Source organism: Taudactylus pleione, unplaced genomic scaffold (genome assembly GCF_031769625.1).
Source record: "Taudactylus pleione unplaced genomic scaffold, aTauple2 ptg000174l, whole genome shotgun sequence".
NCBI classification, from domain to species: domain Eukaryota; kingdom Metazoa; phylum Chordata; class Amphibia; order Anura; family Myobatrachidae; genus Taudactylus; species Taudactylus pleione.
Genome location: NW_028284576.1, coordinates 1,931,548 through 1,950,408, shown reverse-complemented (window position 1 = coordinate 1,950,408; position 18,861 = coordinate 1,931,548). Strand labels below are relative to the sequence as shown.

General features: G+C 44.5%; 1 protein-coding gene across 1 annotated transcript in view; it reads left to right on the top strand.

Moving 5' to 3' along the window:
- The window catches only part of DIAPH2 (diaphanous related formin 2), a 1,301,891-nt gene extending 1,284,232 nt beyond the window's left edge, over positions 1-17,659 (top strand). Inside the window, exon 28 of the mRNA XM_088475573.1 lies at positions 10,915-17,659. Coding sequence (XP_088331699.1) covers positions 10,915-10,979 — 65 coding nt within the window. The 3' untranslated portion in view covers positions 10,980-17,659. The remainder of the gene's footprint in view (positions 1-10,914) is intronic.
- Positions 17,660-18,861: the final 1,202 nt, after the last annotated feature.

The following is an 18,861-nucleotide window of genomic DNA, read 5'->3' as shown; positions in this document are numbered from 1 at the left end:
TGCTACAATGTCATGTGTTTATGCTTAATATGGGAATTTGTGTCTTTTCTCTCCCTCTGATGTGATCATTTTAGAAGCCAGATTGAATCAGAAGATAAAAATGCGACAAAACAGGGAGAAAGGTTCTGACAACAGGAGCAGATAATGGTGCCGTCATCCATGCCAATCACCCCGTAGCCAGTCATAGGTGTGTACCGGCACGGAGTGGGCAGTACAACAGGAGCAGATAATGGTGCCGTCATCCATGCCAATCACCCCGTAGCCAGTCATAGGTGTGTACTGGCACGGAGTGGGCAGTACAACAGGAGCAGATAATGGTGCCGTCATCCATGCCAATCACCCCGTAGCCAGTCATAGGTGTGTACCGGCACGGAGTGGGCAGTACAACAGGTGCAGATAATGGTGCCGTCATTCATGCCAATCACCCCGTAGCCAGTCATAGGTGTGTACCGGCACAGAGTGGGCAGTACAACAGGAGCAGATAATGGTGCCGTCATCCATGCCAATCACCCCGTAGCCAGTCATAGGTGTGTACCGGCACGGAGTGGGCAGTACAACAGGTGCAGATAATGGTGCCGTCATCCATGCCAATCACCCCGTAGCCAGTCATAGATGTGTACCGGCACGGAGTGGGCAGTACAACAGGAGCAGATAATGGTGCTGTCATCCATGCCAATCACCCCGTAGCCAGTCATAGGTGTGTACCGGCACGGAGTGGGCAGAACAACAGGTGCAGATAATGGTGCCGTCATCCATGCCAATCACCCCATAAGCCAGTCATAGGTGTGTACCGGCACGGAGTGGGCAGTACAACAGGTGCAGATAATGGTGCCGTCATCCATGCCAATCACCCCGCAGCCAGTCATAGGTGTGTACCGGCATGGAGTGGGCAGTACAACAGGTAAAATGTCAAACACTCACAACAGGGACACTGGGGTCTATGTACTAAGCCTTGGAGAGAGATAAAGTACCGATCAATTGGAGCTGATTGGTTAGTACTTTATCACACTCCACTTTCTCTCCAAGGCTCAGTACATCTCCCCCCCCCACTGCAAGGTGGATCCTGGAACGCAGACCTGTTAATCATACGATATTCAGCATTTTGATGGTGTTGGAATACGGAACTTGTTTGTACCTTCAAAAAGGTTACACTCGGATTAATTGCCATTGGATACATACAAATGAAGTATATAATGTGATTATAATGATCATCAAATGTATACTGAAGTGCACCGAGGGCTGTCAACATAGTATGCGTGTGCACAAATTAGAAGACTGTCTGGCTTCTAGGAACCACATCGGCTGCAGCCCCTGGAAGCTGGTAAGTGCTGCCGTTTCAGCAGGGGAGTGGCTTCCCATGGGAACCTCCCACTGCTATTGCAGTCAGGACTGGCAGTCCCAGGGGGAGAAATCTGCTTATCCATCATGTGATTAGCAAGAAGCACTTCCAATGAGACGTCACTGTCACTGCTAGGCAGTCCCTGCGGGCGGCGGATTTTACCTGGGGGGGGGCTGCAGCCCCTCTGTAATATCTGCCATGGTTACTGAGCCATCACTGTTTTATAGCCCCCTGTACACCCTGGTTGCTCAGTTGAATGTTACTACAGGCCTCATTTAGGACTTTATTCACAGTCAGGCAGTGGAACGATTTTGGTTTACAGCGCATATGTCTAAGTTACACAGTGCATGCCCCCGATTGTGTGTTTACACGGTCGCAGTAGCAATTTCAGACGCACATACAAAGAAGTGTATTGTATCAGGTGTTCCTGGGCGGTGGCTAGTCAGAAGTATGATGATGTGGCGTCCGTCTGATGGGCGTGTCGCTGAAGTGGTAGCGTTAGCAGTAAAGCCAGCTGGAAGGTGAAATATTGCACTGGGGTAGTGGGGAGGGGGGGGATTGGGTCCTACTGTAGCTGAACTGTAACTCAGAGTAAAAATAAATCTGCTCTATGTTTATATGCTAGTGTACATGCAATAGGAGACAGTATTTTCCTTGTATGCAATTTTTTTTTGCTACCATCTCTTACTGATGCCCAATATCCAGGGGGCCCATTTTGCAATGCGACCAGGGCATCCAGTACCGCCCATGATCGCATTGCAAAATGTTATCATACCGGCTGAATGTATGTACTGGCACATGCAGGGAGATGGGATCCGAAAGGAGCCCGTCCCTGCGATGTGGCCAGAGTGCATGCGGGACTGCTGCGCATGTGCAGTCCCGCGGACTGCACATGAGCGGCGCCCATTGCCGGCGGAGGGATCTGGGAGATCCCTCCGCCGGCTGAAATGCGGTAAGTCCCCATAGACTACAGCGGCTAACGCCATCTTCAGATGGTGTTCGCATTCCCGATATTGATACATTTGGCAGCATCGCATCCCCCATAGAAACCTATGGGGGAGGCGGCTGCCGGCGGCAATGGAGGGATCACAGCAGGTATCGGAGATATGTCCCTCCTTCATACATCCGGGGGATACTTAGTATTGGAGGTAAACCCACGAAAACAGGCGTTTTCAGGGAATTTACCTCAAATTAACTTTGATAAATGGGCCCCCAGATCACTGTTGTGCCCCAGTCTGCGTGTCCTGCGTGTCTTACTGTATCCCACAAAAGGGACATATTTGAAAGTACAGTAAGCCCAGTAGGGCAAATAAATATATGCTGATTATAATGACAGCTCAGCGCAAACCTGACGCATATGCTGCCTATGCGCATCTGGAGATACTATATCACGTGATATGTGTACCGTTCTGCATATGGGCGCAGACACGGTTTTCTGCATGAGCTGTTTTTTTTAACAGTAAATTACACCTATTTTGTTAAACAAATCTGCACCTGCAAAAATGGGGACTTTACCAGAAAACACTGGGACATGCCGATTTTTGTTTCTGTGGACAATTTTCGGTATGAATAAGGGACAGATGAAGATCAGGGAAGTAGGGGTAATCTATCCTCACCAGAGAAACTCGGGAGTAACCGATGTGCAGACGGGGGAGGGGGGGGGGATTTTTTACATGCACCGTGGAGCGCCATTAGCCGAAACAGCACATTGAGCATGCTCAGAGAGGCCTAAATAGCGGGTGGTGCCCTACCACTGGGCTCCCCTCCCTCCTTGCCGGTCGTTACACTGTGGGGGATATATACTGTATACTGCCTGTATTCCTAGAATCTAGCTCAGCTTGCCAGGACTGGAATGTGAGAGGCCTTAGGCTGTGATGTGCAGTAGTACATTGCTAGGTGGCAGTGTGACTTTAGTCCTTCCTCCTCTTCTCCTACAGTGTCAGGTTCCAGGTGAGCAGATCCATATTCTCATGTATTATTTACAAGTACCACACTTGGTAGACAACAGTTTAACCCATCCACGTGCAGAAAGCATATCCCCAACTCACGAGCCCATTGCTCTACAGGCAGAGCCGTTCCAAATGCCAAGTGGTTAATAAGATTTAGCTGCATAGACTAGTGTGTCCTTAGTTAGGATTCAATGACCTCCCTGGGGGGAGAGTGCACAAGAGAAGATTGTGTCTTTTGGGCCTTGACGGAACATCCAGCCAGTGTTTCATCAGCCGTATATCTTTCCAACTGGCCACGATCTGGTAAACAGTCAACACGTTAAGTGATTTCCCATTCATCCTCTAAGCCAGTGTCTCATTATAAATAAAACAAGAAGACACAGCCATAACTTTTCTGGGTGGGGAATGGGGATGGGGGGGGGGGGGGGGGTAGTGAAACTTTTCAAATTATTTTCATAGTCTCTGAACATAAAGCACATATTGTTCTTTTATTATCAAGCATAGAATCAGACATTAATGCCAATGTACTTAATGCAATCTCAAGCTGTGCAAATGTATATGCTTTTATCTCCAATTTATTTATAGCCACCTGTGTGACTCATTAAGACGCTTCTGCACGAGGCATTGTTGCCTCTTTTATAATTATAGGAATGAGACATTTTGATACAACGTAGTTAACTTAAAAGATCTCACAGACAAAAAAGTTACATAACTTAGAGGGTGCTTTTTTTTTTTACCCATCAAAGTGAGGTCCTGTCTCTCTCGCTGTGCTCACTACCCGGTCTGCAATATTAGGAGTTACGGCACTGCGGAGATTGTGATCTTCAGGAAACGTTGAACAGAGAATTGAAAAAGGAAACGCTGCAATTGGGCTAGGGACACCCATTCAGACAGGTGACGCTACCCATAATGTAGGGTCTCATCCCATGCTCTGGCATCCCGTACCCAACCCATCTCATGGCGCGGTCATGCATGAAGACTTCTGTGCAGTAGACCGTATTAAACTCTCCACGGTTTCCCTGGAATTAATTGGCTGCTGAACCATACTGGTCAGGAGAGAAGTGGAAGCGGGGTAGGAACTAAAGTCTAAAACCGGGTACACTCTGGACGATATGTCGCCTGTGTATGCACTATGACTGACCCTGTGCGCTCCCGAGGGGTCGTTCATCGCATCAACAGATCGAGCCTACATGCTGCTTAATCTGTCAATTTTATGAACGACCCCCATGCTGGTGGAGGGAACAACATATTGTGCAGCCATTCACCGCATGACATGACGTTCGTTGCAATGTGCGTTGGCCGGGTACTCACATTGCATAGTGTGTGCCCAGCTTAAAGCCAGGTACAGTACACACTAGACAATGTGTACCCAGCCGACGGCATGACGCAATGCAACAATATATCGCACCAGCTGTACACACTACACAATCCTGTGTTCGACCGTGTAAAATCTTATTCCATGCCGCATACACATAAGAAGGCAAAGGCTCTGGCACAGAGAAACCCAATATGCGGCTTTACATTTAAATAAGTTTGGAAATCAGCAAAAGTGGGCATCATAGATCAAGTGCCAACCCTGCTAGTGTTCAGTAACGCAAAAGTGTTATGCAGGGTAACTTGGCACTGGCAGCACAGAGTATATCAGGAGATGATAGATGTGTCCATGAGGACAGGGCTGCATGTGACAGGGGCAGTGACATGATGTGAGGAGGGGAATGGAGGCAGCAGGAAGTCACAGACTGAGAGTTATATAGTGGGAGGAGCAGGGTCCCCAGCAGCACAGAGTATATCAGGAGATGAGTGATGTATTAGTGAGGACAGGGCTGCATGTGACAGGGGCAGTGACATGATGTGAGGAGGGGAATGGAGGCAGCAGGAAGTCACAGACTGAGACTTATATAGTGGGAGGAGCAGGGTCCCCCAGCAGCACAGAGTATATCAGGAGATGAGTGATGTATTAGTGAGGACAGGGCTGCATGTGACAGGGGCAGTGACATGATGTGAGGAGGGGAATGGAGGCAGCAGGAAGTCACAGACTGAGAGTTATATAGTGGGAGGAGCAGGGTCCCCCAGCAGCACAGAGTATACCAGGAGATGAGTGATGTGTCCGTGAGGAGGGGAATGGAGACAAGTGGGAAGTCACAAACAGATTTCAGAAGATTTTCATAAATTCAAATTCTTTTACTTTATTTGAACTATTGTATATGTAGTTGCAAACACTTTACTGACAATGCGATATTTCTAAGGGGCCCATTTATCAAATTTAATTTGAGGTAAATTCCCCGAAAACTCCTGTTTTCAGGGGTTTACGTCAAATACTAAGTATCCCCCGGATGTATGAAGGAGGGACGTATCTCCGATACCTGCTGCGATCCCTCCATTGCCGCCGGCAGCCGCCTCCCCCTTAGGTTTCTATGGGGGATGCGATGCTGCCAAATGTATCAATATCGGGATTGTGACGCATTCCGGATATCTGAAGATGGCGTTACCCGCTGTAGTCTATAGGGACTTACCGCATTTCAGCCGTCGGAGGGATCTCCCAGATCCCTCCGCCAACAATGGGCGCCGCTCATGTGCAGTCCGCGGGACTGCGCATGCGCAGCAGTCCCGCATGCACTCTGGCCACATCGCAGGGATGGGCTCCTTTCGGATCCCGTCTCCCTGCATGTGCCGGTACATACATTCAGCCGATATGATCGCATTTTGCAATGCGATCATGGGCGGTACTGGATGCCCTGATCGCATTGCAAAATGCGATCACTAATAAATGGGCCCCTAAGTGTTATACAATAGCATAACCAGAACTGCTGGGGCTACCAAAATAGGGACATAGCGCTCGATTCAGACCGGCTTGCTAGGAAGCGTTCGCTCGTATCTGGCCAATTCTCGCATTGTGCGCATGCATCGCAGTGCGCGTGAGTGAACTGGTGCGAGAGATCGGGAAGCGTACGCTCGCTGCGCATAGACTGCCCTGTAAAATGAGTGATAGGAGAAGCCATTTGTGGGTGGTAACAGGGGGTGGCCACTAGAAAAGGGGGAGCGGAGGTGCCAACGCAGGCGTGCCTGAGCGTCACCTGGCTGAATTTTACACTGAAGTAATCGCAGTGCTTGCGGTAAGGGTATGGCCAGCCACAAGCGCTGCGTATGCATCCGATGGTACCCGATGTACCGATGGCTGTATACACTTCCTGGAGATGACGTGCGCAAGTGGGCATCTTAAGACAAGCTGGTGGGCATCTGCATACACAAAGCGATCGCCAAGACATAGTGGACGTGCTTACGCCTTGCCGTCACTTAGCCGAATTTGCATACGCTGGGAGCGACCGTACGCATCTAGCGAGCGGGTCAGAATTAGAGCCATAATTCCATACAGGGCCCTTATCCAATGTTTATGAATCCAATTCCTGCAGTGAACAAATGAAAATGACAAATAAGCACATCATTGCAGTAGGGTGGACATCAGATGCCCACCATCAAATGATGGCTGGGCTTCCACCATTGAATCTTTCGATGCAGTGGTAACTACCCACTGCATCAAAAGAATTCGATGGAAAAAAAACTATAAGATTTGCGCATGTGCAATACCCCTTCAGCACGGAATGCCACCATCGGATGGTAAAAAAACACTACCATCGGAAGAAAAACATCAACAGTTAGTAACCATCGGATTGTGATGCCCATCCCAACATTGCAGATCATGGCACGATGTTAACACCAACCCGAGGACTCCGTCCCCAGCTGCCAAATGTTTTGCCTTTATATATGTACATAGAAATGCTACATTGTATACTGTACCTATCATTTTACACAGAACGTGCCATGTTGTTTAGAAGAGTTATTAAATTAAAGTGTCTGCTGGCTGGATGAGGCTGGCATATTTACTGCACGCACACAAGGACGGGGGAGCAAGGACGTCTTTCCACCTTTTGTTTATTTTTTTAATTTATTTATATCCATTTTTAAATTGTGTTTGCGGAGAAAAGCAGCGTCCTCCCGACGTTTGTGTGAATTACAGCCGACAGGATTGTGGAAAGTCTCAATGGAGGAAATGTGAACATGTTTCATCCTCCTTTCCGTTGTCTATTTATCGCCGGAACATCTAATTCAGCAAACTTTTGAAATTTTAAAATAAATAAATTAAAAAAAAAGCCCAAAATCCATTTTTTAACCCCTAAAATAAAATAATAATGTTATAAAAAATATGTTATATTCCTTCCAAGAAAAGGAAAAGCAATGAGTGAAACCGTCGTGTCTGTATAGACAAATGCTGCCCGTGAAAACAGAGATGTAATAAATGAGGGGCTGGAGGTCACTTACAGGTTAACAGAGACATATTCGCAATGCGCCCGCCTGTTCCTAAAAGCTATTTAAAGCGCTTTTATACACGTGCAATGGAGATGGGAGTAAATACATTTTTGGGGAACAAATGTTATATATATACAAAAGGCGGTAGGAGCATTTACTCTTAATTTATTACAGGAAGCAGATGAGATGTAATGAAACAATATTTAAGTAATATTCAGCCGCTCGAAAAACACTTCATTTTTTATCACAGAAAAATGTTTAATTAATCTGTATGTACCCTGAGGAGAACAATCTATTTTTAATGCAAGTTACTTTGGAAAACGCAGTGATGATTTACGCTCGTTCTGTATCAGAAATTATTAGCAGAATCTCTGTATACATCTGTGGAACACATTAGACGGGTTATTAAATACTGCTAGTCTCCTACATGTACGTGTCAATGTACGTTAATAACAATAGGAATCAGGTATAAAAGTATAATGGATGTAGGGAATTAATGTGTCCTTTTGGTGTAATTAATGGGCTGATCCTGGATTTGATGCAATCGCGGCTCTATCAGGTGTAATTTAAAGGAAGAACCAGATGAGAAATCCTCCCCGCCGCTAGTAAGGGACAGTCTGTCATCTTAGCTCATCATGCTAAACTCTACCCAAAAACTATATCACGTTTGGCCAGAGTTCTGCTTTCAACTTGACGCAGTTGTATCATGGCCGCGGCACCTGTGGTGCAACAGCGACATTCGGGCATTGATTAGCAGGGGCGGGGCTATGATTATGCAAACTCTGGGACTGATTGGCTTCGGAACGCAACTGCAATAGTGATTACGCAAGCAGTTCAACTGCGATAGTATGCTAATCCACTGCGATCGCTATGCTGTCGTACGACATAAGGACGCCCGCTTTACCTTACACACATCCGTAATGTTTAGCAAGACTGCGAAACCATCGGTAACATGGAGTACCATCGCAGCCTCACACACATTTGTACAAGGTCAGACCTTACTCAGGAATTGGTAACTTCAGCGCACACTATGAGTGCTCAGGCTGCGTAGGGCATCGCAGTGGATAATTTATACACGCCCCTGCAACGCGCTGGCACACTTGTGTTCGTCTGACCACACCCCCTCATTCCCACCCACAAACGGCACTTCCTGTCAATCACCTGCGCAACGAACGGCAAATTGCGAGCGTATTAGCAGCTGCGTTCCTTGCTGAATCAGCCCTTTGTAGCTACGCATCCTGCTGTTACCACTTGGACCTGATAGTTGAAGTCTTAGGGCCGTATTCAATTTGAAGCGAAAAGCCGTTTTCGTGTGTTTTTGGTGGAAACTTTTTGCCGATGACGTCATTTCGCCAGGCGGAAAAGTATCGCCATATTCAATTTGAAAGAGACTTTCCGCCTAGGCGGAAAGTCAATGCAATGTAGTAGGCGGAAAAGTTTCGCCTATGAACAGCAGGCGGAAAAAAGTGCAGAATTGGAGTTTTGGGGTGCAAAGTTGCAGGAACCTCCCTGCAGCCTTCAGACAGTCCCCCAAAGGTAAAGTGTGTAAATTTAAAAAAAAAAAAAAAAAAAAAAAGTTTTGGGATAAAGTTAAAAACTAGCGAACTAGACTCTGGGGGGTCCCCAAGTATGCCCCATGTGTTTTTTTCATTGCAGGGGCTTGCAGAAGGTGGATTTTTGCCTATTTTTTAAACTCAACTTTAGCAACTTTAAAATATGCTGACCCCCATTTTCAAGTACCCCAAATTTGCTGGGATAAGTTATTTACTGGAAAAAATACTCCTGAATACTATTCTGCACCACATACAGTAAAACGCTATTTAGCAGCTATTGAGCCAGTTTAAAAACACCAAATACCTTCAGCAAGCCAAATCGGGGGTACCATAGGGAACCCCCATGTCAGTGCATCTTTTGGGGGGTGTCAGGCTGATATCGCCAAATCTGACAGTACTTTCTGCTTAAGTTTCTCCAGGTCCCGTTTTCACCTACTTTCAAATTGAATACGGCGATACGCACACACGCGACACTTTTCTGCCTACAAATCATGCGATGTAGGTGAAAAGTCTGGGAGGCGGAAAAGTATCGCGGATCCGCTCAAATTGAATACTGCTCTCAGCTGGAATGACTGTTTCTTCCATGCATCAAAAAGAGTTGAACTTGAATGGGCTGGGAAGCTTTCAAAACCAGACCGATTGTTCATCAATACTGACCGCAAAATACTGTGTCCAGTCCAAATAAGCGCATGGTCTCACCCCATGTGCTTCTGCGCACAGAAAACATGGCTTATTTTTGTGTTTAGAAACTTTAGACACTTTATGTGAGGCTATAACTGGACCACAAACTTAACTGAATCCGTCCCTATAACTTGAAAAGAAGGATTAAGTCGGAAGGACCCTTGTGCACCTGGAACTTTAATTATTTTTAATCATATTGCAAACTTGCAATACTCAGTTGTCTGAGACTGAGATTACTAAGCTATTAGCACACAACAATGAAAGGCCTAAGGAGCTAACAGACTAGTAGGTAATCAGTGCCGGCCTCTGGGTGGTGGCACCCAACACTTGCACCCTGTAGAGCTGTCCAGAGCTTCTCCATGTGACAATCTCCCTGTTAAAGCGCTTGGGATGGTTCAATTAAATGCGGTGCAGGGGTGATGTAGGCAATGTGGCGTTGCTTTTCACCTTGCCTCCCCATGTGGGTGTACAGGAAAATGCACAATGTTAGGCTGCCGTATGTACAGGTTATGTGCGCACATATGATTGCATCGCCCCATTGCGTCACATTTCAGAGTCAGCTGACGGGTTCTTCCCCTAATAGCGCTCACTGACAAAGGTCCAGGTCCAGCGGCATAAACCAAAGTTACGATTTACACATTCAAAAGCAGACGAAGGCTTTTCCCAGCCGCTCGGCTTCCTGCGCATCCGCCATCCGCACTACCTTCTGTCTTTGCGCTTTGGGAGGTCATTGAAGTCGCTTTCCACAAAGTGACACAGATTCCTTTCGGAACGACCACTCTACCTTTGCATTTGTTTTGTATTCTGCTATTGCCAAAAGGAAATGTGTTCACACTCCCCCCCCCCCCCCCCCCTCCCACCTCTCCCCCTGCTTTTATCACTCCAGTGTTCTCTGATCCGCAGACTCATTTAATGCTGATTGTACTCTGAACCTCTCCCGGTGGCTGCGGTGTTTTGCCTTCCAGATATCTATTTACATATTCATCGCAAATAGTTTTCCAGGCACTTTGATATTTCTTTGTCAACAGTTCTTCAGCGTTTCTCCCACCTCCTAACGCAGCTGTTTTGTCTTCTCTTCATGTTACAGATAATCGGGTACCTGTTCTGGAAAGGTCGCGCTCGAGGCATCACGGGAGAATGCTGGCAACATGAGTCTCCAGCCGCCAAATGAGAATCCGGCACCGCACCCCTCCTCCGATAGAAAGGAACGTCACTGGGCTGGCAACGGACATCAGCTCGGGCCAGGAAAAAAATAACAACGGACTTAAAACAAAAAAAAAAACAACAAAAACTTTTGTTCTATATCATCTGAGGAACAATGGAACATCGTTTATATATACACGCTGCGGAGACTTCCAAAAATATATTATCGGTTAAGAAAGATTTACTCTTGTAAACAGTGTTAGCGGCGTACGGTTCAATATTGTTACTATTGTGTCATCATGTTAGGAGAGGAAGGCAGTAATGATGCTTTGAAATTGTGTTTATGTACAAGACTTTAGCTGGGAGTATATATATAGGGGTTTATTATTAGTAAGACAGAAAGGAGAATTTATGACCATTATTATGAGACATGGTTACTTGTAAACTAAAACACGAACTTCCATATATATATATATTTTTTGTTAGTTTATAAGCAAATATTGCACACGTCAGAAGACTTCTCACCTCATCCACACTATCATTTTATTGTGCATATAAAGTGCCACTGGAGAGTTATTATTATTTAGAGTTAGAACGGTAATATTATACCATTGTAGCCACAAACATTTAGTTTAACGCTAATTATGACACTGAAACGAATCCGGATTTGCTGCAGAGTGTATTAGGTCAGACTGATGGGGCAGTTTATAGATTTCCAATGTTTCCTATAAAATGAGGCGCTCACACACCTGAGATGGTTTCTCGCTTGTAGGATTTAGATAGTGTCTTTAGGAGAGTGTATCTAGAACGTACATTGCTTTTACAGCTTGTCCATCCTTTATGGGCACTGAATATGAAACCCACCTGTCTGCCACCTTTAAACGTCTGCGGGAGTACAAGGATGGGCAGCAGAATATATTCTTCAGCTGTATTATTTTAAAAATTTAACTTGATTTTTGTTTTACGATTTATTAAATGTTAGGATTTAATTTTATGCCGATTAATGAGATCATTATTCTTGAATAGAGATACACATAATGCTGCCCTATTCCTGTACCTTCAGAAAATGCCAGGCCAGATACACTCTCCTAAAAACTGTATCCAACACACAATTAGAAGATAAGCTTACATTTGCACAATACTGTATAAGGTTTATTTTGCATGTTTAAGGCCTGATTTACAGTTACACGCAAGTCCATTTGCCTGACATAAAGGTGTCACTTGTGCAAAATGTGTTGTACGGTGTATTTTTAGGATAATATATTATTCACCTTGCCAAACTCGTTATTAAACGATGGATGATAAGCATTCATAAACAGATTCAGCACTGTAGGGGTGTGTGTAGGCGCTTAGCAACCGCATAAAGATGGGTCTAATTTTGACGCTCTCATAACCTTAAGATATACCTTTTAGACAGTGGAGCTTAAGCTGGGTGCACACTATACAATCCGTCCTATGATATATATCGTACGGATTGTGCAGTGTATAGGCAATGCCCGCTCATCGCATCGTCCCATCCGCAGTTCTGCGAAGTAGATGGGACGAAGCAATGAATGACGCCATGTTGCTACATGAAGCATGGAACGATATATCGCACCAATGTCATACGACGGATCATATAGTACGGCGTCTGCAATCTATTGTTCCATTGCGTCATCCCGTCGCTGGGTCACGCATTTTATAGTGTGTACCCAGATTTACGTCTGAGGCACATTTCAGAAATGAGTTTCTATGTGCCATACATATATCTTGCTTTATAGTTGTGCATATGATATCTATACATGCAACTCCAAATATAGGGCCGTATTCAATTTGGAGTGGGAAAAACGTTCTTGCGTGTTTTTGGCGAAAACTTTTTGCCGATGATGTCATTTTCGCTTGTTTGGGTTTTACTCCGTATTCAATTTGAAAGACTTTACGCCTAGGCGGAAAGTCAATGCAATGTACTGTAATAGGCGAAAAAGTTTTGCCTATGAATAGCAGGCGGAAAAAAGTGCAGAATTGAGGTTTTGGGGTGCAACGTTGCGGGTACCCCCGTGCAGCCTTCATACAGTCCCCCAAAGGTAAACTGTGTCAAAAATAAAAAAAAACACTTAAGGACACCCAAAAAATCACTTTGAATTTGAGGGCGAAAAATAATAAATGTTGGGGGACAAAGTTAAAAACTAGCGAACTTGACTATGGGGGGGTCCCCAAGTATGCCCCAGGTGTTTTTTTGATTGCAAGTGCTTGCGTCAGGTGGATTTTTCACAATTTTTTTCAACTTAAATTTAGCAACTTTTAAATATGCTGACCCCCATTTTCATGTACCCCAAATTTGCTGGGATAAGTTATTTTCTGCAAAAAATACTCCTGAATACTATTCTGCATCACATATAGAAAAACGCTATTTAGCAGCTATTGAGCCCGTTTAAAAACACCAAATACCTTCAGCAAGCCAAATCGGGGGTACCATAGCTAACCCCCATGTCAGAGCATCTTTTGGGGGGTGTAAGGCTGATTTCTCCAAATCTGACAGTACTTTTCGCCTGTTCAAGTTTTGTGTACTTCCATATTGAATACGGGGTAAAGCGGATACCTTTCCGCCTACAAAAGACGCAATGTAGGCGATAGTTGCAGAAAAAAAAAAAAAGGTCTAATTTTTACGTTAACTGTAAATCAGGCCCATTAATAGTCCAGAAAGTGGAGTTATGCTTTAAAGTGCATCTATTACCAGCATGGCCCTGAGGCAGCCATGCCATAGACTGAATAATATGAGAATACACTGTACCAAGAAGCATTGCAGCAGTTTTGGGACTTGGGAATTGATAGACTTCATGCAGATGAACTTTGGCAAAAAATTCCTCCCCTGCACGTAGGTGACATGCGGTCTAGTTTATGACATTAAACTATCCTGACAGAAGTATGCAACCTCTAGGCAGCCATTTTGCACAGTGCAGTCAGAGCTGTCTTGCTAAGTGTTGTGTCATGTGAGCCACTTTATATCCCATGGTTGTGGCTGTTATATCACCTCTGCCCCAATTTTTAGAGTCCTGCAATTATCAGACGCCCTCCTGGTGGCTTATCTTGGCGATTGGTGAAATGTGCAAAGCATTATGGGACAGGCTGCTCTCAGAGACCATGATGGTTTCTGTAATCTTTGAATGGACTGTGGTAATCATCAATGACCGTAGTGCCAACAAGCCATGGGAGGTTTCCTGAGGCATGATGATATAGTATTCTGACTGCACTAAATGAGTTCAAATTAAATGAAAATTGCCCTTTTCTTGTGGGCAGATCTTTGAAACCCTGCGTTATAAATAACGGAGCCTATAGATAAAGTGCCAAAATGGTGCGACTGCCAGTGCGTGATGTAATAAGACATGACATCATCATGTAATCTCTCCAGCACTGCTAATACAGACAACCAAAGGTAACCGATTAATATAGCAACTGCTGGAATTTGTATTTGAGTTAAAAAGAAGATATTTTCTAATTCTGCACTTACAATATTGTACTTTTTACAGAATAATTTTTTTAGAGAGTTATTACTTATCTTATTGAAGTGTTTATGTAAAATTTTGGAAAATAATTGAAATTTATATTGATATTCTAAAACACATTTTATTTCATGCTCCTGATCCAAACTTACATTATCCTCTAGTTCCCTTACGCCGTAATTAATGCGCTTATAGCCACATGCTCTTAGTGGAGGATAGAGATATAATTTTACGGGTAACTATTCTGTATTGTAGCCTTGATAAGGAAAATGTAACTAAAATACTCCAAAAATGTATATTTAGAATGCTCTCTTCATTGACTGCAATGCATTTCCATATTATATATATATATTTCTGCTGAGGGTGGTCATTCTCCCCCATACCAGTGGCAAACGCAGGATTTTGAAAGGGGGGTTACCAAATAATTGGTTACAGAACCAATGACAAAAAAAGTCTAACCAGTCTAACCTGATTGGCTGCCAGTCCGTGAGCTGTGATTGGTTCGCGCAACCGGCCAAATTTAAAGGGGACAGTGATAGATAGTGCCAGGTGCCGAGGTGAAGTGCACTTCGAGCACTGGTCAGCTGCGAAAAATCGACGGAACCCCCCCCTGCGTCCGTGCCTGCATAGTTAGTGTACGGCAACTCTCCACAGTGTACAGTACACAATGATTATACAGTATAATTTACATACACACAAAAACTTGCAGATAGTATAGCGCCCTCTATGTGAAAACTATGAAAATCGACAGACAAAAAAACGAGACTAAACTGTAGTGACCCTTTATTGTGTTACACAAATGATAACACAGCAATTGATATTTTGCCTGCTTAATGTCACACCATTTGCACATGTACAGCGATATTATTCCCCCTATCAGCAAATTTCTGTGCGGAATCCATTTTCCCCATGTCCTAATTAGTCTCCTTACCAAATTTGGTGACATTCTGATTGTTTGATTAAGCTACAGCCGGCTGTACAGAGGGGAAGTTTAATTGTGGCCACCCTGCAGACACTCATTCATGGCACATTAAAGCAACATAGATAGATAATCACAACTGAAATTAAGGGGTTTAGCTTTGAAGAGTCCATAGGCCAAATCTCTAGGGAAATAACAATGCACACAACTTAACAATAACCGCACTGATTTTTCCTGTGTAACCTCATTTTCTGTCGCTTACCGTCACACCCATACATCTCTATGAATACGGCGGTCTTCGGCAATTTACCCAATCTCAGGATGGGGGTCAGCTTTTCTCACCAATAGGGATCAACAAAACTAGTGAGGTTTCCAGAATCCCTGCTGGGTAAAATCACTATACACGGATGTAAACCGCTGACTCACATAACGTCTACCTTTCCAGAGCAGGGTTAGGCCGTCAGTGACAGAGAGGAAACCCTCACCCAGTGGTGCATCATTGTGTATCGCTACTATACCTAATGATATTTAGATATTCCAAACGGACCCCGATAATTAGCATACTAACTTGCTGCGAGCACCGGAGCAATTCATCGTGCTTCGGCGCGGAGACAGCTGATCCAAAACTCAACTGTCTCTGTGAGCGGCTTCCCCGGAGCAGTGAGATAAGTGCGCATGTATGACCTACAGGTGATACATGCGCACCAGAGCCCCGCCATACGGTGGAAGGAGCCGGACAGGAGCAGAAGGATCTGAAAGGATCCCTTTTCCCGACCCGGGACTTCGAAGCGTGTACTGGGAGCACTCACCATCTGAACATGGCAAATGCTCCCGCAATCAAGCTCCTAAAATATTGTATTTTTGTAGCTTGATGAATTCTGTCCCCATACTAGTGTATGGGGACAGTGGGCCATTCCGGGAGAGAAAGGTAAGCAGGAGATATCTGTGATACTAGTGTATGGGGACAGCGGGCCATTCCCGGGAGAGGAAGGTAAGCAGGAGATATCTGTGATACTAGTGTATGGGGACAGCGGGCCATTCCGGGAGAGGAAGGTAAGCAGGAGATATCTGTGATTCTAGTGTATGGGGACAGCGGGCCATTCCGGGAGAGGAAGGTAAGCAGGAGATATCTGTGATACTAGTGTATGGGGACAGCGGGCCATTCCGCTATCAAAAGATAAGTAGGAGATTTCTACGATATCTCCTGCTTTACCTTCTTGATGAATGGCAAAATAACTTAATTTTTACAATTGCAAGTGAAAATGTTTGCCTGCTACGACCAATGGTACATAGGCCCCTAAGTGAGAAAACAGGAGGAGACTTTGTGCTCCTTAGAACAGAGCAAATTGCAAAAACCAACTTTATTAGATTCTTGCAATTCACACATTTACATAATTACAACTGGAAACATTTCCTGCGATCAGTCGCAAAGTGGAGGTAGCTACTATTATCAAACCAACTAATCTCACCTAGAACATCAAATATCCACATTTGTAAAAGTTGCATCTCTGTCCTTAATGCAAATGCATTGGAAAGAGGAAGACTCAGAGATTGATCAGCATTTTATTGCCGGGGAAAAGCTGACCCATCCTGAGATGGTGTAAATGGACTAAGAACTCCAGTCTACCTGCAGACTGCATCCAAATTTCAATAGGAGCGATTCACTTGTTTGCGCCTGCGGCTGTTACTAATTGGCATCCAACAGAGCAATTCAATTGCTGCTCCGATTGGGCACGAATGCTGCGGGCACACAGATGATTTCTGCTCGCACCCTCCTTAGGTGGTGAGTAGAAATCGGCAAAAAGTCCTGGTTTGGGGCATCCAAACTGCTATTATACACACACGCATAAAGTGGAACATTAAAAATTGCTACATGGGGTATATTTACTAATGTGAGTTTTTAGAAATTGAGATGTTACCCAAAGCAACCAATCAGATTCTACTTAATATTTAAGTAGCACCTTCTAGAAGATAATAGCTAGACTCTGATTGGTTGCTATGGGCAACATCTCCACTTCTAAAAACTCTCGCTTTAGTAAATGTACCCCATAAAGTTCATTGGTCCCTGCTGACACCACTCTATTCACACCTTGGAGGAGACCATGTAATTCTGTGCCTTTAGGATTCCTGCAGTGAGTTTGATTCACAGTGTTTTCACCCCACAACATTATTCTACAAAATGTGTAACTATGGAGACTATACATAATATATACCACTATGCATTCTTATAATATGTGTTTATTGACTATTCCTGATTTATCAGGCTACCTTAAAATAAATTGTGACCAAAAGAAAAATAAAAATCCAACATTTTGTCTTATTTATTTCCACAAAAGGGTTCCAGCCTGCAACCTAGGGGGTTACAATAAAGGGATATGACAAAAGATGGTAAGCTTGCGAGCAGGGCCCTCTTACCTTTATGTCTGTCTTTTACAGCCCAGTCTTGTTCTATTAATGTTGATTAAAATTGTAAAGCGCAACGGAAAATGCTGCGCTATACAGTATATAAGAAAATAATAATAAAAATTAAAAATGTAGTCACACTGGTCGTACAAACATACAGAACAGATGAATAAACCCAGATGATACCGCTGCCCGCCAGACCCCACTCGGCATGACCAAGAATCATTACATAAAAATCCAGGATTGCTGAAATATCTGACGGCAAAATACTATTTAGGCTGCTATTCATTCATCCGCCAAACCACACCGGAGGTCCTAATCCCCAATGGACAGGTCCGTCCCAACTTGACAGCCAAAGTGTGATCTAATTATTAATTATCTATATTGTTTTTTATATACCGACAATCACATTTTAAATTTTTGTGTACAGAGAATATGCAATCATTCACATCCGTTCCCGCCCCAATGGAACTTACAATCTAAATTTGCATAAACACACTATGGGTCCAGTTTGTCCAAAGCAAATTACTGTACGCCAGGGTAAGGGAACCTCAGGCCATTTTGGTCATTTGGAATGGCACCCTGCAGCCAGAATCTATGCATCGGAGCTGCCTGGAGCATCCTTAGGACACTTCAAATGGTCAACACTGCCCTTACAGCTCCCCGGAGCATCCTCAGGATGCTTTGGGCATTGCTGTGATTGTGACCCCGCCCCCATGTGACGTCACCTGGAGGGGCGTGGCCTGCACCGGGCCTGCGGATAATGTTATATTATATATATCAAAATGGCCCTCAGTAGAAAAAAAGGTTCCCCACCTCTGCTGTACGCCTATGGTTGTGGATTCTGGAAGGACACTGAAGTACCCAAAGGAAACCCACAAAAACATGGGCAAAATATACAAACAGATTGGGACCTGGTCAGACTCGAGCACAAGACCCCAACGCTGTGAGACAGATAGTTCTAGATGCTAAAATAAATTGCGACTCTAACATATACAATTTTCCATATGTATTATTTTAAAGATAGTTTATATGGAACGGACCCTCTTTAGTAGTGTCTATAATGATCATCGGAGTCAGCTCTGTGGGT